Source organism: Quercus suber, unplaced genomic scaffold (genome assembly GCF_002906115.3).
Source record: "Quercus suber isolate HL8 unplaced genomic scaffold, Cork oak 2.0 scaffold_356, whole genome shotgun sequence".
NCBI lineage: Eukaryota > Viridiplantae > Streptophyta > Magnoliopsida > Fagales > Fagaceae > Quercus > Quercus suber.
In genome coordinates, this window is record NW_027069808.1 from 541,511 (window position 1) to 563,763 (window position 22,253).

At 33.9% G+C, this 22,253-nt stretch overlaps 1 protein-coding gene and 1 long non-coding RNA gene across 4 annotated transcripts; both read right to left on the reverse strand.

The window, feature by feature from the left end:
• Positions 1-7,748: 7,748 nt before the first annotated feature.
• On the reverse strand, positions 7,749-17,877 carry LOC136061834 (FH protein interacting protein FIP2-like). 2 transcript variants are annotated; one of them, XM_065760182.1, is made up of 7 exons: positions 17,748-17,877; positions 16,972-17,018; positions 16,813-16,886; positions 11,771-11,829; positions 10,700-10,759; positions 9,875-9,955; positions 7,749-8,176 (listed from the first exon to the last, which is right to left on the reverse strand). In XM_065760182.1, exons 1-7 carry the CDS (start codon positions 17,841-17,843, stop codon positions 8,123-8,125), a joined length of 471 nt encoding a protein of 156 aa, XP_065616254.1. In that variant the 5' UTR covers positions 17,844-17,877; the 3' UTR covers positions 7,749-8,122. The 2 variants fall into 2 exon arrangements, with proteins under 2 accessions (XP_065616254.1, XP_065616255.1); XM_065760183.1 differs by having other exon boundaries at positions 16,813-16,891; positions 16,976-17,018; positions 17,748-17,876.
• An 862-nt stretch (positions 17,878-18,739) lies between these two features.
• Positions 18,740-21,670, reverse strand: LOC136061835 (uncharacterized). 2 transcript variants are annotated; one of them, XR_010623693.1, is made up of 4 exons: positions 21,612-21,661; positions 21,394-21,437; positions 21,137-21,180; positions 18,740-19,641 (listed from the first exon to the last, which is right to left on the reverse strand). It is a non-coding gene; the product is annotated as an uncharacterized LOC136061835 (long non-coding RNA). The 2 variants fall into 2 exon arrangements; XR_010623692.1 differs by having other exon boundaries at positions 21,394-21,670.
• Between the last annotated feature and the right edge of the window lie 583 nt (positions 21,671-22,253).

Genomic DNA, 22,253 nt, shown 5'->3' on the forward strand with positions numbered 1-22,253 from the left:
GCCTCTAGTTAGCAAATAATATCACAGCTGTGCAAAGGTCTAAAGTAGGGAAATGATGACTTGACACATGTCCTTGTACTTAGCCATATTCCTCAAATTATAAAAGGAACATGCAGCAGTATTAGGGGCAAGAATCCTAGAACAAAAAAGGAGAGATTTGAGAAAAGATGGTAGAGAGTTGGTAGGAGAGAGGAACAACCTTGTTGTAAGAAATCAACTAGATTTGAGTAGGGCAAGAACATTACATTCTTACTCAAACCATGGTTTTTCATCCCTTCTCTAGGGTTTTCCACGTGCATCCTATGTTTCTTTCAACATTACTTTCTTCTTCTTGTTTAAATGTGCGTCTTTTTCATGTCCTACCATCACTTTCTCTTTCTTGTTCAAGTGTCATGTGAAAGTTAGCACCTTGTCAAGCTTTCTCATGTAGATGTATTGTTAGATAACTTATTTTACTTCCCCTATATAAGCTCAAATCTAACTTGCACGTACAGACCCTAAGTGAGAAAATTCAAGATCTTAAACTAGCAAGGGAAAAGGTCACAAAAGGTGTTCCTAGCCCTTTAGGAAGGCAAAGCAAGAAGGCTTCTAAACTTGTTGAAATAGTGAGAAATATGAAATTTAAGCCCCCATAATAGCTGCCTTGTTTCTTATGTTGTAATGAAGTAAAATTTTTTGTCACATGTAGTTAGTAAGCTTAGTCTCACTATTCAACCCTCTTAGACATTAAAGTGGTGTTCCTAGTACTCTTGTGATGTGAGAGTTTTTTGGTGCTTTCCAATTAGAAAAGCTAGGTTTAGGGAGTGATGGGGAGTAAGGTCCTCCAATGTGAGTTTTGAGCCTTATTGTATATCTTTTTCTTTTCTTTTTTCTTTTTCTTTTTTCTTTTTATAGAATAATATTGTTGAGGGGAAAGTTGATGTCTTCGAATAAAATATGGGGAAGCAAAGCCGAAACTCAACGATAGGCTCTTGAGATGATGCCCAAAGGCTTTCAGTGTAGTGATAAGCCTATCCAAGCAAGAAATAAAGGTTGCACTTTGACAAAACAACAACAAAGCCCAATAAAACGCTTCACAATAGTTTATTAGTAGATTAGTGGTCCTATTTCGATAATACAAGAAAAATAAATTCCCCAGCGATAGGGTGAAATTAAACTTAAAGCCCAGCAATCAGTTATTAAGCAGATTTAAGAAAGTGTTCACTTCTAGAAGTCCTTGTGTGTCTTGGTCAAGGGGGTCTATTGTACTTCCAGCCATCATTACATTAATATGAGGAAAGAATTTCATTGTTATAAATACATTATATCCTTCAATAGTAAAACAAAAAGTAAAAATTAATGGTTCCATGGTGAGAAGAAAGGGGTTATTTGGCATGGTGTGAAAGGAGGGAGAGATTCCAGCTCAGTGCAACAAATATTGAACTAAGATTCTTGGGCAATATATATGTGGGGTATGAATGGGGTAGTATAGGCTGTTTATGAGTGACTGGGTATGCAAGCTTGTGATGATGTGGTAGAGTTAATGCTAAAACTAAGTTTTTAATGGGTAATAGGTTGTTTATGACTGATTAGGAAGCATTTATGGGCTTACGATGTGCCGAAAAAGGAAAGAGAATGTTTGAGGCTAAGGGAGTGTAGGCCAAGGGGAATGATTTATGAGCTGAGGAGAGTCAAACTACAGGCTAAAATGTGGCAAAGTTGCAAGAATGACAAAGATTTTAGAGGGGTTAGTGTGTGTCTTGTGTGCTAATGTGCTTATACTTTTATAGTAGAGTTTAGGGAGGTGTTAATTAGAAAAAGTCCAAAAACATAGGACTGATCAGAAGGCAGAATAGCAGCTTGATTATCCTAGGATTTGGCTATGAATGGTGGATTCTCTTTTGGGCTGTCTTAAATCTTTGGGCAATGTCACACATTGGTAAAATCAGCATAATCTTGTATTAAATGCTTGGATCTCTGAGTTTATATTCAGCCAATGAGGTTAAGACAAGCATTAAGGAAGGATGCTAGTGCTGCAACTGAGATTTGGACCTTGGGAAGTAGGATTTCAACACCCCAAGCCAGGTGTCAAAGTTTAAGCCCACCACAGAAGGTTCTGCTAGAGATTCCTTTTTTGCCCTCCAAACCACATGCTCTCAAATTTTTTCCTTTAGGATTCATAAGCTTAGCACATGAACCATTTCTTGAATGTTTTGACATTTATAGCATTGATTTGTTGAGACTTGGGTAACTTGGTTATGGCTCCCCTTCCATTGCAGATATAGTCTTGAGGAAAGTGATGAAGTCTCATTTCCCATTAGACTTCAGCTACTAGTACAAACTCTAGGCACTGTTCACATCAAGGAGAGGGTGACAAAAAGTTGATGGGATAGCCCCTAGTTCATTCTTAAAGATTTGGTTCTCTTGTAGAGGCCTCCAGCTGGACCTTGGTCAAGAATGAACAAGAGGGAAGTTGGTTGTCTATTTCAGTCCTCTGCCTTTGTTGGAGTTCTTTGGATCGGGCTTGCTTTCGTGGGTTGGACCCTTTGGGTTGGGCTGTGTTCATCCCCTTTTTACTTGGGCTTATTCTCCTTTTATAGCATATTTGGACCTACAAAATGGACATCAATGACACATATTGCCATGGGTTTTCATTAGGCCTGTCCACGGTTCGGGTTGGATTGGGTGTAGGCTCAACTCACATCCAACCCGAACTAATTGGATAGAGCCACCACCAACCCGCTGTCAACCAGGAGGAGAATCGGATCGGGCCAGTCGGAGCTTCAATAATTGTTGGGCGGATCGGTCAAGGATGAAGATCTAGAAAACAACAAGAATCCAGCAAGAAAAGATGAAAAACGACTGAAATCCGACGAGAAAAAAATTGCAAAACGGCCTAAATCCCGCGAGATCTTGCCAGATCCTGCAAGATCTCAGCCATTTTCGGTAAGATTTAGGCTAAATCTAGCGAAATCTTGTCGGATCTAGCTAGATCTTCCCGAAAAAATTCCAGTATTCGCCAGAATACACAAATGGGTCGGTCGGTTCGAGTTTCTTGATTTGAGAGAAGGAGATCTAATATTCGACCCACTGATTTCAGTTTTTGGATAACGAAATCGATTGGCAGCGGATCGGATTCGGTCGGCGACGACGGGTGGGTCGGGTCTGGTGGACAGCCCTAGTTTTCATCCCTCATGGACTCTTATTATTAGTGAATGGGTCTTTGAGCAATGAGTTGTAATATTTAAAATAACAACATAAGCTTAATTACTTCAAAATGCTTTTGTAAATAACCTTTACTATTTTTTGAAATGATGAATTCCATATCATAAGTAATGTTTATGGTTCCCGATAATCACGTCATAATTTAAATGGTGAGCTTGTAGGATGAATAGTTACCATGAGTTTTTAAAATAAATATTATGAATGTTGTGATATAAATAGTTACCATGGGTTCTTACTATATACATTCCATGGGTTTATAATATGGTATGAGATAAATATTATAATTTTAAAATAAATAACTTTCCGTGAGCTTTTATAAGATGATTGCAATGATTTTTGAGAACAGATAATTGCCATAGATTGTAGTAATGTTTAAGAAATTGAAACATTGTTCATCATTGGACTTTTAAGTGAAATAATTATGACATAGTATTTTTGCCAAGTGTTAATAATCTTGGACTTTTGATAAATAGTGTCAAGGTAAATTGAGTTTTCGATATTGCCAGTGAGAACTGGGTTTTTTGATATTGCCAGTGAGAGCTTGCTTAATAGTCAAGAATGATATTTTAACTTGCTTAATAAAATAAATAATTTGGGATTAGGATTTACAAAAATATTGGGTCTTATAGTGTTTTATATTTGTAGCCCAATTTTGTGATGGAAAGAAGAATGGTTGTGGGTTAGCATAATAATAGTCAAAATATTTAGGGAAACCCAATAATTTGTTGGTGATGTTTGAAAATAAATAAGTGTTATTTAAATAATATTACGTGTAAAAAAAATATACCCTAACAAATACATGCTAACTTATCCACCAAAAAAAAAAGTGTGTGAAAGGTGAGAGAATGTATCTTTTTTTCTTTTTTTTTTTTTTTTGGTAAACAGGAATTATATTAAAAACCCCTAACTGGGGAAGGAAGTTTGAAAACTAATCCTCTCATAATATATGCCAATATTGTCATAATACAAAAGCATCGAAATGTCCACAGGCGAACTATCAAAAATCATGAAATCTTGCTAGCAGCGAGTTCCTTTCCTGGCTAGTGCATCAGCGCACTGGTTGACTTCACGGAAGCAATGATTAAGCTTGACCTAAGGTATGTAATTGAACAGAATCCTGCAGTCCACAATTAGGGAGAAGAGGTTAAGATTAGACACATGAGAGAATGTATCTCATGTGTCTAATATTTGCAATATCTGTCTAGACATACATTATGAGAAGGAAAATGCATAAATTAATTGAATAAGATAAGTATTGGAAAAGGTGGGTGCAGTTGGGATAGATACATGGAAATTTGGTTTTGGGATGTGTGTGGATGTGGGAATATGTCTGATGACACATTTCCGCGGATAAGAACGTTCTTAGACTATTAGAGGAGGGTGGAAATTGTCTCCTTTTGTTAGCTTCTCTATGGTGTTTGCTGTGTTACTTGAGTTGGGATTTGCGACGTTTATTGTTGTAATTGAACAAGAAAATGACTTTTAACATTTTTGTGTTTTAGCAACTATTTTAGAAAGTGCCGATCAAGTTCTTTCATTAGACAATTTTTTTCGTGCTGTTAGGCTTAAAAGATAGTGCTCAATTAATTATTTCTGTTTTATACTCAAAGAGTCAAGAGGGTGATTATTGTGCTTTTAAATTATTTAGCTATTTTTATTTGTTTATAATTTCTTATTTTCTATTTTATAAAAAGTGAAAAATCGGTTAATATTTTTTTTTACCTAATTTTAGTTATTAGAAAAGGGAAAAACAAATAATTATTAATGTAAGGGCGGATTTTGGTTTTAAGCCCAAAAGATGAATGGATTAAGGTTCAAAGAACACAATACAATGAATTTGTAAAAAATGTGCATAAAAACTAGGTTTCTATGTATCAAAAAACATGCACAGTGAATCAAAGATAGTAAGAAAGTAAGGGAAGACAAGCTCTATATAAAGGAAACCTTCCTCGGCGAAATCCAAAGAGAGTGGTCCTTATGTATATTTCTCTTAAACTTTGATACAATTACAGTTTTTATTACTACAGTATTTTCTCTATAGATTTTTCGACTCCCTTTCCATGGAATGTCTCTTTTATTATATAGCTCCCTTTAGATGATCTTGGCCCTCAACTTATTGATCGTCCATACCACTACTTGAGTGCTTGTCCCATCAGACACCTTCCCAAATCCCTTGTGAGTTGTGGCAGTCAATGTAGCATTGTTCATAGGTTTTTTCCACATAAATGTAATTAAGAGGTTTGGTAAGATGCATTAAATGTGGTGGCAGCCACCATTCCTTTAATTATGTCAAGGCAAACCCCTTCTCTGAAGCTCTCTCTACAGTATGACTTCCTCTAGTAACGTGCCACTGACATGACCTTACTATCCAAGGGTGTGACCTCCTCGGCACAATAATGGCCCCCTCAGCCATGGGTATAACACGTGGCACAATTACCTTATTTAAATTACTGTACCCCATAATTAACTATAGTTTTTACAAAATCATCAATTCGACACCCAATTGAAGCACAAATCAAAAATTATTTTGTTATAATTCTCTATTGGGTTTAATTTTTTAAGGGATAATTACAATTTACCCACCTGTGGTTTGCCTCTAATTCTAAGTGTCTACCTGTGGTTCAAATTTTGACACTTTACCCACCTGTGATTTCTTCCGTTACTAAGCCGTAACCCACCTATCCTTCAGCCGTTACTCTAATACATGATATGTCAAAAACAAAAGCCTAAACGGATCAAAACACTCTTCACATGAAGTACATACACAAATATGAAGAACATTAACCCAGCAAACTAATACAAATCAAATCAAGTAATATCATCCAACTTGCTCACCAAATTAACTTGCTCACCAAATTAAGATCCCAGATCCAAGGCAGTAAATTTATAAAAAATAAAAAATAAAAAATAAAAAAGATTGCAACAGCACCCAAAAACAAAAAGTAATTTCCAAACCCCATTTCAAAAATCATACATTACAGCACAGAGAAAGAGCGAGAGACACACAGAGAAAGAGTGAGCGCGAGAGAGAGAGAGAGTGTGATCTGCAAAACTAAACCCAAGCATGGACCGCCTCTCGGAGAGAGACAGAAGAAGTAAGCGCACCAGAGACGATCGCGATCGAGACCACAAGCACCGATCGTCTCACCACCACCACTCTTCTTCTTCTTCTTCTTCTTCTTCTTCTTCTTCTTCTCACCGCCATCGATCTGGTTGAGAGCGCTCTCATGAGGATCGAGAAGGAAGCAGAGACCGCGATTCGAAGCGCGGGAACGAGAGGGAAGGGAGTAGAGAGAGGGACAGGACTAAGCATCGCGACGCGAAACGCGAGCTGTCCGATGATGAGGAGCTCGAGAGACTGTACGATAGGGATGGGTTCGTGGAGAGGCAGCATTCTTCATCGCACAAGAGGAAAGAGAGAGGCGCGAGCGAGGAGAGAGGTGATGGAGTTGATAAAAGAGAGAGGCTTCAGACCCATTTCCGTACAGGTCCAAGACTCTGATTGCTCTAAAGTCTCTGTAGGCGACATTGTTTGCGCCTCCTTTGCTTTTCATGAAGACGATGTTCGCTTCTATGATGCTCTTGTTGATGGGGTCTTCTTCTCTCTCTGTCTCTCTCTCTCTCTAGCTGGGATTGTTGTGTTTTGTGATTTTTTGAAATGGGGTTTGGGAATTACTTAAGTTTTTTTTTTAATGTTTTTGGGCTTTTTAAGGAAAGTAATGGGATGGAATTCTAGCTATCAGTTTTTAATGATGAATGCTTGAAAAGTTAACTGAGATTGCTGTAATCTATGATTTTTGAAATGGGGTTTGGAAATTACTTTTTGTTTTTGGGTGCTGATGCAATCTGCTTTGTTTTTGTAGATTTACTGCCTTGGATCTAGGATCTTAGTTTGGTGAGCAAGTTAGATGATAATGCTTGATTTAATTTGTATTAGTTTTCTGGGTTAATGTTCTTCATATTTGTGAAGTATCTTCATGTGAGGAGTGTTTTGATCCGTTTAGGCTTTTGTTTTTGACATATTATGTGTTAGAGTAACGGCTGAAGGAGAGGTGAGTCACGGCTCAGTAACAGAGAAAATCATAAGTGGGTAAAGTGTCAAAATTTGAACCACAGGTAGGCACTTAGAATTAGAGGCAAACCACAGGTGGGTAAATTGTAATTATCCCATTTTTTAAATATAATTTTTTTAGGAGGATAAATTACTCTAAAACTTCAATTATAGTGAAATTGAACGTGCTTAAATTCCTCCACCAAATAATTTGGAGAGGAAATATCAATTATTATAATTTGATCATTTGAGAGACCGTTATTTCTAGAAAATTGAATATAATAAGTTTAATTTCATTACACCTGATGTGTCAATGTAATTTACCCAAAAACTTGAAAAGATTGACCAAATATGCAAGGACATATTTTTTGTTAATCTCCCCTGACAGAAAGGCGTTGACCTTTTGAACCACCATCTAATTTGAAGTTAAAAGCAAAAACCTATCCTACTCCCAAACCGATCAATGACCATGCCAACAGACAGACCATTAAACTTCAGTAACCATATCCTGACATTTGAGCTGCACACAAGCCATAACAAAACATCCATGTTTACAATCTTTGAGCTTACAAAAGAAGCCACTGAGGCATCTTGTCAAAGCCACATGACCCACCCCAGTGACACTGTTCTTCTCTGGAAATGCTCTTGTACAAGCATATTCTGTAATATAAACCAGAAGCATGTAATATATATATTTTGCACTGAGCTCTAATTTAAGTAAATTACAACATTGCCTACCCACAATTTGCACAATATTTTCATTGAGAGAATCCAGTGCTGCCAGAAGGTATGAAAATAAGATAGGCTGCACATATATTATAGTGACTGTAACAACCTATTCTAGAAATTTACAATTTCACTCCAATGTCATCTGATTGCTCCATTCAAGTTGGCACCATCAAGCTTTGCGCCTTCCAAATGCTGAGGAAAAATTATCAATGCATAAAGGATAATTAATATAATGGCAAAACTACACTATTAGTCTCTGAAATTTGCCTATTGAGCACTATTGGTCCTTCAAGTTTCAAATGAACACTATTAGTCCTTTAAGTTTAAAAAATGAGAGGAACTGATCTTTTTGTTAACAATTGTTAGTCTCAGTGCCTACGTGGCTAACAGAATAATGACATGGCAAATTTCAAATGACATAACATCAATTTTAACATTAAAAAATTAAAAACCATTGCTGACTTACTAAAAAACCTATGACCGGTTAGAAAATCACCCAACCCATTTTATGACCCGTAAGCAAATGGGTATTCCCAAATCAAAATCATACTTGTTGGGAATTCTTTTCTCCCTTTTTTGTTTCTCAAATTTGAATTTGATTTTCTATTTTTCACTTTTTCTCGAAGCCCAAGAATGATTAAAATTCTCACTGTATCTGTTACTATGTATCTTTCTTTTGAATTGCTTTTTGGGTTGGGTTCAGTTACGAGAGTTGCTTTTCAGGTACATAATTATGGAATTATTGTCAAACATGTAAAACAAACTCATTGAGAGGAAGAGTAGGAGGAGGGGGGCATATCATCTGAGAAATTGAAGGAATTTTTTGGCAGAGAGAGACATAGCCTCTTTAATCAAGATTCGTGACTACGTTAAAAGATGAGAGAGAACCGATAGCCTAATTATAATTAATAGTGATATAGAAAAGTTTGATTTTGATCATTTACTATAGACCACATCATCAACTAGAATGCGGGGAAAAATTGATGAGATTTGAGTTTTATTTTGATCATTCTTTGGACGGCACTGGGATTTCATATCTCTCTTTCTCGTTTCTTGGATTTGAGAATACCAGTTCACAAAATGGGTTGGGTGATTTTCTAAAGGGTCAAGGTTTTTTTAATGAGTTAGTAACGTTTTTAAATTCTTTTTATATTAATATTGATGCCATGTCACTCAAAATTGCCATGTCATTGTTTTTTTTAGCAACATCAGCACTGAAATTGACGATTGTTAATAAAAGGACCAATTGCGCTCATTCATAAACTTGAGGGACCACCGTGCTTATTTGAAACCTAAGGGACCAATAGCATTCAAAGGTTAAACTTTAGGGACCAATAGTGTAGTTTGGCCTAATAATTAGGAGAAATGATAAAATGTCAGTCTTATTATTATTATGAATTTCCAATAACATAAGGTCAAGAGGTCAAAAGCATATACTTTGTGACAGAAAATTGGACAGATGCAGAGTTCCAGGCATGCCAAATATTGATTAGCATTAACAATTATATTAAGAAAATACCAGAATTAACAAAGCTCAACTCATTTGCACCCCACTCTAACATGCATCACTATGCAGGCTATCCTTCTCACATGAATTTTTTTACTATTGACAATTTTAATATCATCATATTTTGAGCTTTAATTCCTGTCATTTCATTTTTAACAGTTAAAGAAATTTTTTTGGTAAAATTAAAATATGAAACCACTATTATTTTTTTTTTTTTTTAATTGGTAAGTTGAACCCATAACCTCACCCTCCACCTAACACTCATAAGGGAAGGAGGGGCTAGTTTAGGTAGAACTTATTGACTACTAAATCTTACCCTCTAAAATAACTGGAGAATATTAAATAAATTCACAACATTTAAAACCCAGTTTATGTCAACTTACTGTTTCTCGAAGATTGACCTGCCGTAAATAAGCTCGTTGTAGGTTTGCACCCTTCAAGTTAGCATTACTCAACGTTGCCCCCTGAAACACGTAGTTGATATGAACATATAAATTAGAAAGCAAAACAAACTATTAATTAAAAAAAAAAAAAAGGAAAAAAAAAATTGTTGTCAAATATAACGTAACTGCCTCTTTTCTCATGCTTACTTAAGTAATTATCATCTGTTATATGAACTGGTACACACATAAGCACATGGCAATAATATTCAAGGTACCATGAAGGGACATTTTTATTTAAAAACTACATCGAACAGAAAATACAGAGGTGTTAAATATAGGATGTTCCCCACTCAAAGGAGTTGAAAGAAGAAAGAAGAAACTCTTGTTCAGCATAAATGTGTATGAAGTGCAAATATAGGACATTCCCTACTTAAAAGAGCTGAAATGGCACCATCTAGCCAGTCACAAATTTCTTGCCTTGATCTATAAAATTTTGCGAAGTGCTCCCCCCTCTCCAAATAAAAACAGAGGGAAAAATTGTTGAAAAGCAGTAGCAGAAAACTTCAAGTCCTTCCTTTTAAAAAAAAAAAAAAAAATTTGGTATGTTACACCCGGTAAGCCTTGAACTCATGACCTCATCCTCCATATTATTATGGAAGGAAGTGACAGATGAGCTATAACTCATGGCAAGTCAAGCCCTCCTTTCTTTTAAAACTCCAGTCCACAAAGAGACATCAAATATACTCTAAAATTTTTTTACGTAACAGTATACTAGTCCTTCCTTACAAAATACCAATTGTGATAATGCAAAAATCAAACATTTACCTTTAAATTGGCTCCTTCCAGATTAGCATTCTCCAAATTCGCATTAGTAAGGTCGGCATTCTGAAATATTAATGGAGTAAATAATTTAATATACCATGACAACTTTGAAGTAGAAAACGGAAAACCCCACAGAATCAATGTTTTGATCAGAAAATAGTAGTATTATTTCAACACTTAGCATGGGAAAAATAAAAAAAGATAAGAAGAAAGAAGAAACTCTTTTTCAACTATGAAATCATATAAAATACAAATTTCAAACGCACACACATACACATATATGTGAGCATGCATGCATGTTTATATAAATAAACAGAAATTAAGGGTAAACGTGAAGCAGAGAAAAACAAAAATCATTTAATACCAGAAGAAACAGTTTGCAGACAAAGGACACATGTTCCTGTGAATAGTATCAAATTATGTGCTTGCGATTCAATATATACTAATAAATATCAAATAATTATTTGGGCAAGATGGTTGAATTCCTAAAAGTTATTCCGAATTTTGTAGATGAGGCTGAACCAATATTTTTTTATGGGTGTTATATAAACACCCAATAAATCTTAAATTCACAACCTCACCTTCCATCCCATTATTATGAGAGGAAGAAATTCCTTTTTATTTTTTTTCCAAGAAGAAATTCCACTTAAACCAGATCTTATTGACTTGAACTTGCCTTAACTCCATAAACTAACAAAAACATTGATGTAAAGATCTGATAAACAATAGAACGTTTTCACTTTATATGTTCCCACAAGGATAATTAAAAGTGCACAACTGTGTGTCCAAAAATAAAAATAAAATAATTAGCGTACAGCCATTTTTTCATGACCTAATCAAAATTATGACCCTAAGTTACTAAAAATTTGGGACTTAAGTCAAACATATAGTTGAAACAAAGTCATACCCTTTTATTATTATTATTAGAAATTTAGACACACACCGGTGGATCTTGAACACAAGATCTCATCCTCCATCCCATTATTAGACCATTAATTAATGTACCATAAAAGAGGACAGAAGAAACAAAGGATTTTAAGTCCAACATAGCTTAAAGATTAAGAAATTATAAACCTGAAGGTGTGCAGAACGCAGATCTGCTTCAAAGAAGCTACAATCTATCAAACAAGCATCTGTAACATGAAAAATAAATGTTAATTTCGATCAAGTTTTTCGATATATAACATAAGTTTTAAGTGAGATAAAACAAACTGTGGCACAGTCTCATCCACTCCTCTCCTTCAATATACTTAGAATATGGAATTTTAATTACTACATGGTTAATTCATATGTTTTTCATGAAAATCCAATATGAGAAACATAAATTATAATCATTATTAATAAACTCAAGGGTAAGCTGCATTTTCCCACCCCAAACCATGGGAAAATGCAGCAAGCGCCTTCCTTTTGTCATTCCTGAACCTTCAATTTGAGCAATCCACCTCAAACCTTACCCATTGTGGCAGAAAGCACCGTACTTTGGTAATTATTGTCAAAACTAACATTTTCTTATGACATGTCAAAAACTAACAATTTGCCTCACATCATAGATATTGGCTAGGGTTCCCATCATAGATATTACTGGGAAGATCAAGGCAAGGGTAGGTGCAAAGGCAAAGAGCTTGGTGTTTTTTGTGAGGAGGCAAAACTAGAATGGCTTTGTGCTTCCTATGGTGAGTGAAGAGCTCTGCACTCATGACATATAGGAGCGAAGTGGCAGACTATGAGGCAGCCACAAGCATGTTGGCATGAGGAGTGTCCAAAGAAGCCTACAGCTCAATCCAATCAGATTCATAAGTCCAGCCAAGTTGATTTTCAAACCCAGCAAATAAGACCCATATTTTGATCGAAATTTCCCACCAACTCAGAAGATATTTGAAGATTAAATAAGCCATTTTCTCCAAGAAGTCAAATAGCATTAATTGGGGTTTCCTAGGAGATATTCAGCCTTCATGTTTCAGATCTCCTAGGCAAACAAGTCCGTATTTTGTTTCTATGAGTCAAATATGACTGTGATTATCACACTCAATGCTTGTTGTATTGATAAGGAACATCAGATTTCGAAGATGTATGGATTTCAAGTGAAGACCACAAGAAGTTGGATGAAACAATTTGGGATGATCTAAATTTAAACTATAGGATGAGTGTGACATGGGAGCGAAGTGACAGATTATGCAGCAGCCACAATCATGGTGGCATGAGGAGCATCAAAGAAGCCTACAGCCCAACCCAATCAGATTCATAAGCCCAGCCAAGTTGATTTTCAAGCCTAGCAGATAAGACCCATATTTTGAACAAAATTTCTCACCAACTCAGAAGATATTTGAAGATTAAATAAGTCATTTTCTCTGAGAAGTCAAATAGCATTTAATTGGGGCTTCCTAGGAAATATTCAGCCTTCATGTTTCAGTTTTCCTAGTTTCTATGAGTCAAATATGACTATGGTCTTGAAAATGTAATGTTTTAATTGTTATTTTCATTCTTTCATGGTTAGAGGTTGTTCTCAGCACGACATAAGCCATTTGGTTGAAATGAATAAATCAAAGATTGTATTTCAAAAAATTAGCCTTTGTACTTTCAAAATCTGGGATTCTTCTAACTAACTCTAATCCCTTGGGTGAATTCCTTTGGGTGGCAATTCAGTTTTTGTATCTCTTTGGGTGGTGATATTTTGTATCCCATTGAGTGGTGCGTCAATTCAGTTCTGTATCCTTAGCTAAATTATTTTGTGTGGTGATATCTTTATCTCTTTGGATTTGCTTTGGTGATGAGTTTATCTATCCCTTTTTAATACTTGAGTGTTTTCTTATTCCATGTAACCAAAAAATATATACATCCAGCCATCCCTCATTCATCATCTTTGATGAGTTTGATTTACCTCATTCTTTTCCGGTATCAACTTACCCAGGTAAGTGTGGTAGAGGGAGAAAATGTAATCCAAGTTGTGATGGGCTATTAATGCTTAAGCACATATTTAGTTTGGGTGTATTAGAGAAAGATGATCATCAATGGTGGTAACTATGTTGAAAAAAACCTTTTCTTCCTTCTCTTCTTTCCACCGCATGTACTTTTTCCTTATTATATCTTTTCTTTCCACTCTCTCACTCATTTGTTTAATTTGAATCAACAGAAATAGTAGTAGCAGACCATAAAGAAGATTTACTCTGTCCTTCATCAAAATACAATTTTGGTCCCAGAACAATTTCATCCTTGAACCATTGAGTGTTTCAATTTAGTCTTTAAAGGTTCAAAATCACCTCAATGTTACCCTTACCCTATGAAACATCAGTAAGCATAAAACAATGTCAAATGTTTTTCTCACACACGTAACTTTCTTAACGCTAATATGGTACGTTAAGCCATATGCTAATCTCACAAAACCAAAGCATATGGACCCATGACATCCATGTTAAGGACCACTATGTTTTTTAATTTTTTGATAGGTAACGTTAAGAACTTTTATTAAAAAAATAGTCAACCCAAGTCAATAGAAATGTATTATAGAGGCATAAAATCAAGAGCCCGAAATACAATGATCAAAAAGAACAGGAAGGGAAAAACAAGAAAATTTTGGCAACACTAGACTCCATTCAAGGAGAGTAAGAAAGAAAAAAGACTTAATCCTGAGAATAAACCGTTCACAGCCCTTAGAACTTCTAGCATTCTGTTCCAACCAAATACACCACATCAAACAGTACGGCACAAACCTCCAGATAGCTATCTATATAACTTATTTTAAAAAAGTATTAAAGTCACATCTCTACTAGGTTGCATGGGTACCAACACCTAATATGGGAACCAAAATCATATTTTAACCTTTCTTTTTTACCTTTTCTATAGCTTTTATTAAATACATTAGGATCCAAGGATGTGCTAACTGCATCTACTATGCTCTAAAAGGACTAGTCATAAACGGAGTAGTCAACATCAACCAAATACTTACTCCCTCCATCCCATTTTGTTTAAAAAGTCATGCTTGCAAGACCAGCAAAATGAGACAAAGGGACTACCTGCCATGGAACTTACCAAACGTCCATGTAGCACTTTCACGTTCCAAATTTGCATAACCCTTATTATACCCAGTCATCCTTTGCCATGATGGTCATCACAATCTACCAAATCTCCACATTCTCAACAGGGTAATCCATATCATACTACATCCCCATGCCACATGGCAATACCAAATTGATTATGATCCAATTTGTTCGAGACTTCAGACATGTAGCATATGTCAAAAAGATTAGGCAAACTAGGGATTTTGATGCCTGCTTATATAGGCCAGATCAGCTTAGCCCACATATGATATGGAACTTAGCACACAACCACAAAACATCCACTCCAACCTTCGCAACTTGTAAACATGCATATAACCACAATTGAAGTTCCTTATAACCATTCAAATGGGCCAAATCACCCCTAATAAATTCTCAATGTGTGAGGCTATGTAAAAGTTTCAATTGTGATGTGGGATGTAAAGGAGCAAGTCCTCTGCACCAAGAATTTTCCTATAGAAAAGGTGTTACAGAAGAATCATTCTACAAAATAGATGACCTGGTAGGCAATGGAAGAAAATGAGGCAAAGACACCCATATCTCTTTTCCCAAAGTATGTGCTCAAATTTTAAGGATGGAAGAACGTGATATTCTGCACCAATGAGTCTAGTTATTTATATTATAATTCATTTAATCTATCGTCATTATTATTATTTTGGGTGATAGTATTATTGCTTTTTCTTTTCCTTTTAAAAATTTACTTATATTTGTACTACCCAGTCAGATTTATTCTATTGTTATGTCTATCAGAAATTATCCATGGAGATAATATGCGTTAATTTATGTATTTATTTAGTTATATTTTTTCTTACCATCACAAAAAACACTTCCAGCATCCTTACTGTCCAAATCCACACAATCCTTAGAATCTCTTGCCATAAATGGGTATCACAAATAAGTCATTTTTACTTATTCCTTTGCACATTAAATTTGTGAAGTCACGCAAATTTCACATGCTAGAAAGGAAATTGAGTTTTAATAGTAGCTAAAGACAAAGGAGGCTATATTCAACAAGAACTTAGGGTGAAGATTACAATTATATTTTGGAGTTACAAAATATAGTTTGTTCTAGATCCTATCTTTCATAAAGTTCATCAACCCACACACCATTGTTTTTATAAAGTATTAATAAAGCTTGTTCATTAATACTTGTTTGAATCAAGATACTAGGTCTTTTTTCTTCTTTTTTATGGTAAGTATGATAATATGCCATCTTTAAGGGTTCATTTGGGTGATGGAAAAGTGAGAAGATAGATAATTGGGGGGGGATGGAAGAGTGGGGGAAAGGTGGAGGGACGGAAAACTCTTTTGTTTGGTTGAGAAGAAAATTGAGATGGAAAATGTAGCTTGTATAAATTTACTTTAAAGCCCCAATTAGATTAATAAAAATAAAAAGAGTAACAAATTATATTTTTATTGAAAAAATGTGTATGGATGTGAATTTCATTATATAAAAATAAAAAATAAAAAAGAGTACAAAAATCCAAAACAACTGAGGAAAAATAAAACTGATTGGGGAAAAAAAAAACCAAAGCAGATGAGGAAAGAAAAACAGATGACCACCCAAAAGGAATAAAAAGTAATAGAAAAGGACAAAAGGAAAGAAGAAACGTGTGGTCAAAAAAGAAGAAAATGACAAATTGAAAGTGAATGTTGCACGTGGTAATTTGGTCTCTCTCAGGCGGAACTTTTTGTCCCTCATTTTCTCTCAAGTTTTCTCCCAAATTGGGGAGATTGCATTCTGGTGGGACCGGGGAAAAAGACCCAGGCCCCACCAGGTTTCCTGCCCATTTTCTTCTGCAACTAAACACACCAAAATACCATTTTCTCTCCACTTTTCTCATCTCCTTTTCCATCCCTCCTAAAATCACCCTAACCAAACAGAGCCTAAAGGTAATATAATAATAAATGTGGTTCTGCTCAACTAACAATTCCTAATTAAGAGTATAAAGTAATACTATAGGTTCAGGCTAATACGAAATGAAATGATAACATAGGTTGTCAATTTTAATGCATTAACATCAATGAAAAGAGTAGCATATTTGAAACTAAAAAAAAGATTGCCTTGTAGATTAGCACTCTGAAGATTAGCTCCAGCTAATAAAGCTCCACGAAGATTTGCCCCATTAAATTCACACCTTTCCTAGGCAAGATAAAATCATTATGAAGGCCATCTGTACAAATATATAATTGAAACCATAAAGAATTGCTTTAGTGTCTTACTCACGCAAAGTTGCATTGTGAAAGATGGAGCCCTCAGCATCCACATCCTGTGATAATCAAATGCAAATTTTTTTTCCTTTGATAAGTAAATAATTTCATTTAAAAACAAAAACACGCTATCAAATGCAACTTTCAAAGTGATGAAATAAAGGAACTACCATATATGATAATTTCACACATAGATGAACAAAATAAAGAATCCCAACTTCAAGTTAAACAGAAATCAAACATGCTGGGCAGTAATCTTCCAAACTAAACCAATCCCAAATATATTAAAATTTGCATATAAAAAGCACAAAGGCTATTGAGAAAGACAAAGTTTAGCTACAAAATTGATTGTAACCTCCTTGCTCAATATCTTTTTATTGAAAATGAATTTTAATAAATCCACCATTGGATTACATATTCTTCTTATATCCTCCGTACTTGCAAAATTTTTAGAAAATTAAAAATCAATAGCTTTGTCCTCAATAAACTATTTTAATTGCAAGTTTTTGTAGTTTAAAATTATGCATAAAATATAAGCTTATAGATCATATAATAAATAATATCCGATTGATACAAAATTTGAATGTATATTAAAAACGTAAAGAACATTCAATTCAACAGTTAGATTTTCAAAATGTGTAGCAATATTTATTTTATTGAGTAAGGCTACAACCAATTTTGTAGCTAAATTTTGTTCCGTTGAGAATGATAATATTTTACTTGGGGAAATTAGAAGTTATCTTTAATGACAAAGAGATTGCCCTTTACAGCACTAAATATAAATCTACCCGGAACTTAGCAGATAGAAGGTTTGCACGTGAGAAGAACACATTTTTCAGACATGCACAACTAAAATCCACAAGTGACAGATCCTGCACATTCATAAAAAAGGACTTTCAGATGGAGCAACATCTCATAAATAATATTTTCGAATCTTTCAGAATCCTATAAAAATTTGATCAAACAATGTTACAACTAGCAGTATGTCTCTAACTGATTACATAAAATTAAACATTGACCTGCAAGATTTAGATTTCTGACTAAGTAAAGAGGAAAACGTCAAGGTTCAATTAATAATTTTTCTACCCACATAAGTAAGCACTGTAGCTTTTACAGGGATAAAAAGAGGTGTATAAAGTATAAAGGCTAGGTGATGTAAACAAAAATGGGCTAATAGAGTTGTATCTTGGACTAGGGTTAAGGTTAAGGAAATTAAAATGGGGTTTTGGTGGAGGCTGAAAGTATTAGAATTTCATGTTATTATAATCAGAAAATGGGGAAGAAAGAAGGGGGAAAAAAGACCTATATTCAATCCTAGGGTTTGAATGCTTCACACACTCAGACAATGGCTGTAGAAAATTTCTGGAAACATTGTTTATTTAATTAGTTGGCTACAAACTGCTTTTAAAATAAAGCTGCTGGAAACCCAACATGAGAAAAATTACAAAAGTACCTGGATTTTAAATCAAATACAACACNTAACAGTTGCATTAGTCCTTAATCTGCTTCACTAATAGTAACAAAAAGTGAAACAGCTAAAATGTAATGTAAGCACTAAACAACAAAAACACAAAATATAGAAATTTTAACGGATAATTATTACTAACTCTCACAATTTAGTTCATTAACTCTCAATCGTTACATTGGATCCCCGAAAGTTTGAATTAAAAATGAAATCATTAGAGTTCCCAGTTCCATCCAAGTTAACAAATTTAGCAGTTTAAGGATAAACAATTTACCCATTGTGGTTAAGCCCAATCACAATTTAGTCTCACGCGCCTTCTCAATTGTGACCTTTAGCACCCCTAGATTTTTATTTTGATAATCATAATTCAATAGTTTCAACGAGGAAAGGGGATTTGAACACTGGACACTAATGATACTTTGGACGAAGCCCTAACAATTTCATTTCAGTCCAAAACTTAGGGACTCAAATCTCAAAGGTAACAATTAGCTCAAATGGTAAGGTTTTAAGTTCAATCCCTGCTTACACCAAAAACTGACTGTTGTCTTGATCTCTTGATCTGATTAAGAGGAGCTATAACGGATGCCATAGGTTAAAACTCTAAAAAAAAAAAAAAAAAAATTCTCAAATGTAACAATTACAGGTTTGTGGACTAGATTATGATACGGCTAAACCGGAATAAGATGAATTGTAATCATCCAAAAAAACAAATACAAATACAGCAACCGTATATATTATGACAGCCATAAAATTTTTGTTTTTTCTAAAAACATAAATTTAGTCAAAATAAAATATTTCCAAAAATAAAAATCCTTAGATAAATTCTACTTTTACATATAGTTACAACAACAAAAAAGAATTGACCATAAAAGTCTTCCACAAAATGCGTTACTAAGTTTAACCAACTCAGTGAGAAAAAAGTTATATTATACCGTAGGAGATTGGAGAGGAAGGTTAGAATCAGAGAAGAGGTACTTAAAGAAGGCCTCGAGGTTGAGTCCCTTGCGATGAATGTGCCTGAGCTGATCGATGATGGACTGAGCGTCCGATTCGGTCACTTTCTCTTGTTTCTGAACTTCGATCAGGAAGTTCCGTAACCGATCGGCGTTCATGATCCCATTCTCGGAGTACTGACTGAAAAGGTCCTTGATCTCCGCCGGTGCTTCCGTGACGGCGAGCCTGAACCGCCTATGGAAGCAGAAGCAGACTCTGTAGGTCTGTTTGGACATTGTGTTAGTTCAATTCTGGAAAATGGAAAAATGGAAATGTGGATTTTTTGTGAGTTTTGAGAGTGAGTGTGTGTGCGTGTGAGAGAGAAAGTGAAAGAGAGTGGTTTTATTAGATTTTTGTTGTTGCTATTTGGTTTCTGATCGGATGAGATGGTTGGGTTGTGTCAATGATTCCAATTAAGAAGGGGGGTACTGTTGTGGGACCGTGTGCTAATAATATACTTTTTACGTCGGGAACGACTTTGGTGTTGGAGCAAACTAAAATAATACTATACTATACTGTACTAAAAAAAATAGTTTGTTTTGGTATATTCCCTTTTATTTTTTTGTTTGGCTCTTTTGCATTATAAAAATAAAATAAAAATTGTGTGTATATGTCTGATCTTATCTCTTAAGGTTGGTGTCCTGGCTTATTTATTGTGATTGATATAAAGAATGCTAAAATCCCATTATTTTATAATATTTGTACATGACATATTTTTACAGATTCTCGTTTGTGTTTGCCACTAATCTCACTTTTTACTTACTAATAGTTATATTGGTTATTTGTTAAAAAAAAAAATTGTAAAAAATTTATGATTTTAGCATTTTTTTTATGAAGTAATATCATTCTAATAATAACTTACTAGCTTCTGAGCACGTGCTAAGACACTTTTTTATTTTTATTTTTTTGTAAAATTTAATAATTTGCATCCATTATTATTAGAGATTACTATATTTTTCAATCACCAAAAAATTTAAAGATGTGATGAGTTAATTTACAAAGCTAATTTCTAATAAAAACTACATAATTGTCTTTGAAGTTGTGCAATCAAGAAATAGTGCCTCTCACTCAAATGAATCCAATTTTGCCTTTATGCAATCTAACAAGTTTGTGAATATGTGAACCCTATTAAAAAGGAAAGGGGAAAAAAAGTTGATAGCTTTTATAAGGCAAAGTAATTGTTAAAATAGTCACAAATAAAAATAACATCATAGGTTTTTTTTAGCAATTTAATATCGAGCAATGAAAAAGTACAAACAAATAAACAAACTATATTTTTTCATAATGTCAAAATTCATCTCAAAATCAACCAGTTAATTTTTTACATTTATCAATTCAATGTACAATCGATGATGGCTAATCAAGGAGTTCAATAAAACAATTAGACAATATTAAAGGAACATTCAAAGACTTGCAAACATTGTTTTGGAACATTTTTTTTAATAATAAATTTAATGCAACAGAATATGTAAGCAATGTCTTTTGTAATGGTAAACAGTGGCATACGTTTGAAACGAATAAAACATGAAAAAAAAAAAACCTATATATCATAATTTTTATTGAAGTTACAATGTCATCTTATATATTAAAAAAGTAATGGTATAAATTATTTTTAAAAAAATGCTATATGATCTTCTTCTTCTTTTTTGAGTTATTAAAAAGAAGTAATGACATAATTTTTTTTTTTTTTAAAAGCCTTAAATTTTTAGGTTGACATACCTTCTTCATATGAATGATCGTGCTGGCTTTATAAGAAAATCCTTCTGTCAAAAAATTTATAAACCTGTGAGTCTCATTACCAAAAGACGGTGTTGTTATATATATTGGAAAAAAAATCCATAAAAAAAAAAGTAATAGTATAAATCAAAAAAAAAAAAAAAAAAACACGTTATATCATCATTTTTGGGAGTTATTAAAAAGAAGTAAACAATGACATAATTTTTATTAAAAAGCCTTAAATTTTTAGGTTGACATACCTTCTTCATATGAATGATCATGCTGGCTTTATAAGAAAATCCTTCTGCCAAAAACTTGTAAACTTGTGAGCCTCTTTACCAAAAGACGGTGTTGTTATATATATTGGGAAAAAAAATCCAAAGGAGAAACAAAAATAAATAAATTCCAAATGTGAAAAAGGACAAAGGAGTTTATTGATATCAAAGGAGGATGTTACAAAATTTTTAGGTTGACATACATTTTTCCCAGATGAATGGTTGTGTTGGCTCTGTCATAAAATTCTTTTTGTCAAAAAACCTGAATGACACATTTACAAAAAGGGATAAGGTGGTTGCTTATCTATACTACTATTTAAAGAGTTTTTCTTATTTGGGATCCTCAATTTTAATACTCAAAATACCCTCAAAATTATCAGTTTGTGAAGCTTAAATTCTAGGGTTATATATGTAAAATTGCTAATTTAAAAATTCCTAAATATGAGAGAGTTGGAACTAAAATTTAGGACCAAACCATTTGTATATTGCTTTTTCTTTTTTAATTTAGCTCAAATTTAGGAGTTTTTAAATTAGTAATTAACATATATAATCCTAGAATTTAAGCTTTACAAACTGGTAAATTTGAGGGTATTTTGAGCATTAAAATTGAGGATCTGAACCAGGAGAAACCTCTTAAATAATAATAGTATAGATTACTAATTTAATAAATTATTAAAAAAAAATAGAAAAAAGTTATGTTTGTAGTTCGTAGGCTTTGTTAACTATTTATTTGTTTAAAATACAGTACAAAAGAAAAGGGTTTGTATTTTTTTGGGAGTGAGATCCCCAAAAATAGCTCAAAAAGCTTCTAAAAAATATTGACCTTTTTTGGGCTTGTCAAATGC

Excerpts from the sequence above, each read along its gene's own strand:
- LOC136061834 (XM_065760182.1), bottom strand. The coding sequence starts at position 17,843 with ATGAATGTGCAGGATCTGTCACTTGTGGATTTTAGTTGTGCATGTCTG. Across the intron at positions 10,760-11,770 it reads TGCGTTCTGCACACCTTCAG|AATGCCGACCTTACTAATGC; the intron begins GTTTATAATTTC and ends TTAATATTTCAG. Across the intron at positions 9,956-10,699 it reads TGGAAGGAGCCAATTTAAAG|GGGGCAACGTTGAGTAATGC; the intron begins GTAAATGTTTGA and ends TACGTGTTTCAG.